General features: G+C 59.8%; 1 protein-coding gene across 1 annotated transcript in view; it reads left to right on the forward strand.

The window, feature by feature from the left end:
* Positions 1–2,527: 2,527 nt before the first annotated feature.
* The window catches only part of DLX5 (distal-less homeobox 5), a 2,881-nt gene continuing 1,677 nt past the window's right edge, over positions 2,528–3,731 (forward strand). Inside the window, exon 1 of the mRNA XM_026072662.1 lies at positions 2,528–2,953. Within this exon, the coding sequence (XP_025928447.1) occupies positions 2,599–2,953 (355 nt within the window). The 5' untranslated portion in view covers positions 2,528–2,598. The remainder of the gene's footprint in view (positions 2,954–3,731) is intronic.

A 3,731-nucleotide genomic window follows, 5' to 3' on the forward strand; every position in this document is an offset into this window, starting at 1 on the left:
GCTGCTGCGGCGTCGGGCCCGAACGGCCGCGGCTCGGCGCGGGGGCCCGCGCAGCCTCGCTCCGACCCTGGAGCCAGCATGTGCCCATAAACAATGACCATATTGTGAAATAGAAAACAGACTCCAGATCCTTCCAAAATGCGCTCTCTCCCCACCGGATGTGTTAAATAAAAACCGCTGGGGAAAAAACAGCCGAAAGTCAAGAAAATCGGTTCGGGCTGGTAGAGATGGGGGGCAGGAAACCCGCAAGCGGGCGGATTTGTGCGCCCGCCGATCAGCAATCCGCACATGGACTGCAACGGCTGCGGATGTCTTTTAAAAAAATCAGCTTGGGGCTTTTGCGGTTATATCTGGTGGACTCTTTTTCTTTTTTTTAATATCGAAACTTTTTCCTCCCTCGATTCCGAGCAACCCAGAGCAAACTTTCTCCCCCGCAGGAGCGCAGCCCAGATCTCCCGCGCGAGCAGCGTGTCGGCGCCGTGGCCGGGGACCCGCCGCGGCTCCGCGCGGCTGCAGCCCGGCGCCGCACCAGCCCCCCCGGTCCGCTTGCACTTTCTCCTTCCAAACGCCACCTTCCTGCCTGGACGTGTTGAGGTGCAGTGCCCCGGAATACGTGACACAAATGGGCTCACCCCCCACTTCATCTCTTTAAAATCTCTACCGTCCCTTCCAACTGGATGCAAATTGGACGCTTTAATAAACTTACTTTCCACCTCCCCAGTGGTAAACATATCCCTTTTCGGTTCCCCTCTTTGAAAAAAAAAAGGGGGGGCGGGTAAAGGTATTTCTAATGGATTTAAGTAAGTGATTCATATAATGAAATGTTTAGGGATTTGTTTAATGTGATTTTATATGAGCTGTGGACATTTCCAAAGCAAACAATAAGTTCAAGTACAACATACATGGTTGTGTTACAAGTGTTACCCAGCTGGCTAGGAGATCTTCGGTGAGCAAACAGTCTAAATCTGGAGAGTAAACAACTTCAGAAAAAATGACAACTCCAGGTCACTGAAAACAGCCTTTTATTTGTTTTCCTCAGTGTCTAGTAAAATCTGATCCATTTTTTGCAATCCTGCTGCAGAATCATTGGGGACGGGCATTACCCGACCGCGGCTCGCCCCGTCTTGGCCGCGGCCGCGGAGCTGCGCCCTCCCCGCGCAGCGCTGCGCGGAGGCCGAAGGGCTCCGCAGGCTGCTCCTCGCCGCGGAGCCGATCGCCTGGGACCCGGGCTGCACCCCCGGTCACGGAAAACCGGGTCGTGGGGCAGGCGGGTCCCGGGGCGGGCGGCCGCTTGGTCAGCGTGGGGGCTGGCTCACGGCCCTTTCCCGGGCGCGCGTGGGGTGCCGCGGGCGGCAGGGGATGGGACCGGACCGGACCGGCCCCCCCTCGCCCCGGCCGTCGGGGCTGGCGTCCCGCCAGCCACTTCTCGGGACTATAACCTCGGGGGAAATTGGTCTCGGAGTGGCAAAGCCCCACGGCGCTCTCCCGCTGCTTTTGCCCGCGCGTGAGCGTGATTCAGGGTGGGGGTTCTCCTTGTCTGGCTCGGTCGCGGCTGCCGCCGCGATGCGCGTCCGAGCTCGGAGCCGGAGCGGGAGCCGCTCCCGGGCGGCGAGCATCGCCCGCGCCGGGCAGCCCCTCGGGGCGGCCGGCCGGGCCGCCGCGGCACCGGCGAGGGCACTGCAGCCCCGGGGGGGCCTCCCCACACCGGGTCGTGCCAAAGCCAGGACGCCCTTCTCAAAATACGACCGGGGGGGGGGTCTTAGGCGTATCGTGCCATCAGTGCCCCCCCCAACTCCCCGCACACACACCTCTGCAGCAGGGAGTTGTGCTGGGAGACTCCTGCCCGGGTATGGGCCGTGCTAATATCTTCGATGCAGGAAATGATGCAACCATAATTCAAGATTTTTTGGGGGTAAAGCGGTTTACTTTATTTAATGCAGAGGTTCCGGACCACGTCTCCCGGGAGAGGAAGAACAATCCGAGTGAAACAACACCAGTTAGACGCTAATGGTTATTGCCACCAAATCAGAAATCGCGTTGGGAATCAGGAGTGCCTGGCGCGTTATTTCCAAGCGATCAACGTAGCCAGAGGACCGGCCGCCCGCTCGGAGCCCCCTGCCTGCTGCCCTCTCCGGAGAGGTGCGGGGCACCGGGCCGCCCCCGGGGTGCGGACTGCGGGGCGGCGGGACCGACAGCCCGCTCCTCGCCGGCTGAAAGGGGGGAGCCGGGAACCTCCCGATCGCGATGTTATGGCTTGGATATTGCTGTTGGTATTCACTTTAAAAGAGCTTGAATGGGACTTTTTTCCCCCTTTTTTTCTTTTCTTTTTTTTTTTAAGCCAAAGCTTTGTTGTGCTAAACTAGTTGGACGAGTTAGGGTGTCGCTGCTCCTGATTGCTCTGGCCAATGGAACCCGATCCACCCTGCTGTGCGTAAGAGCTCAATTAAGGATTTAACCAAGCCTATGCTGCGCCCCAGCCAGCAGTCTGCCGGAGACAGACACAGAGACTCAGAGCCTCCCAGCCTCCTCCCCCAGACATGTCTGCTTAGACCCGAGCAGCCCCAGCAGCCAGCCCCAGCGAGCAGCCGGCTCCGAGCTATGACAGGAGTATTTGACAGAAGGGTCCCCAACATCAGATCCGGCGACTTCCAGGCTCCTTTCCAGACGGCTGCAGCCATGCACCATCCGTCTCAGGAATCTCCAACTTTACCCGAGTCCTCGGCTACGGATTCCGACTACTACAGCCCCGCGGGGGGAGCCCCGCACGGCTACTGCTCGCCTACCTCGGCTTCCTATGGCAAAGCGCTCAACCCTTACCAGTATCAGTACCACAGCATGAACGGATCTGCTGGGAACTATCCTGCCAAAGCCTTTGCAGACTACAGCTACGCCAGCCCGTACCACCAGTACAGCGGGGCTTACAACCGGGTCCAGAGCTCTGCCAACCAGCCAGGTGAGAGCCGGGGAGACAGGGCTTGGGGGCATGCAGTGCGGGAGCAGGGTGAGAGAGGGGTACGCGGCAGAGCTCCTTCCCCTTCCCCGCAGACGGCGGAGATGGAGCCTTGCCTGACCACGAGGGGAAAAAAATGAAGAAAAACAAAAGAAAAAAAAAAAAGAGGAAAGCTGGGTCGAGTTTTCCTGACCCCGAAATCAGCCCGCGCGATCTAAAACAGAAATCCTCTCGGAAAGAGCTAGTCCTTTAGAGAAGCAAACGTCTCTCAGTTGCCCCGGGGCCCCCACGGCTGCCTCCCTCCTCCTTCCCCCCGCAGGAAGAAGGGAAAAAATTGCCGAGCCTTGTTGTGTGTCTCAGACTCAGGTTCGCGGTAGCAAAGAAAGTTTCCTTCCCCTGTGCTGGAGGGGCGGGGGAGGAGACAGGGAGGGGGAGCCCAGCCGTGGCAGGGCTGGAAAACCGGGAGAATTTTTCACCAGAAAGCACCGCAATTTTAGAACTTTCCTTTTACTTCTTTGTAAGTTGTTAAAAAAAGAAGAAAGGGGGGAAAAATATCCCAGACCGCAGCCAAGCTCGGGATGGCTCGGGATGAATGCGGYCGCGGCAGGACTTGGGGACTCGCCGGCGGCGGCGGAGGGAGGCGCGGGCGCGCGGGGAGCGGGCCGAGGCTGCGGGAAGGTCCCGCTCCGCGCCGGCCTCTTCCCAGCAGGGCACCAACGCCGCTGCCAAGACCCGCGCCCCAGCGCGGGCGGGCGGGCCGCCGCTCCGCGCTCCCTCCCGC

Source organism: Apteryx rowi, unplaced genomic scaffold (assembly GCF_003343035.1).
Source record: "Apteryx rowi isolate R43461 unplaced genomic scaffold, aptRow1 scaffold_346, whole genome shotgun sequence".
In the NCBI taxonomy this organism is placed as follows: Eukaryota; Metazoa; Chordata; class Aves; order Apterygiformes; family Apterygidae; genus Apteryx; species Apteryx rowi.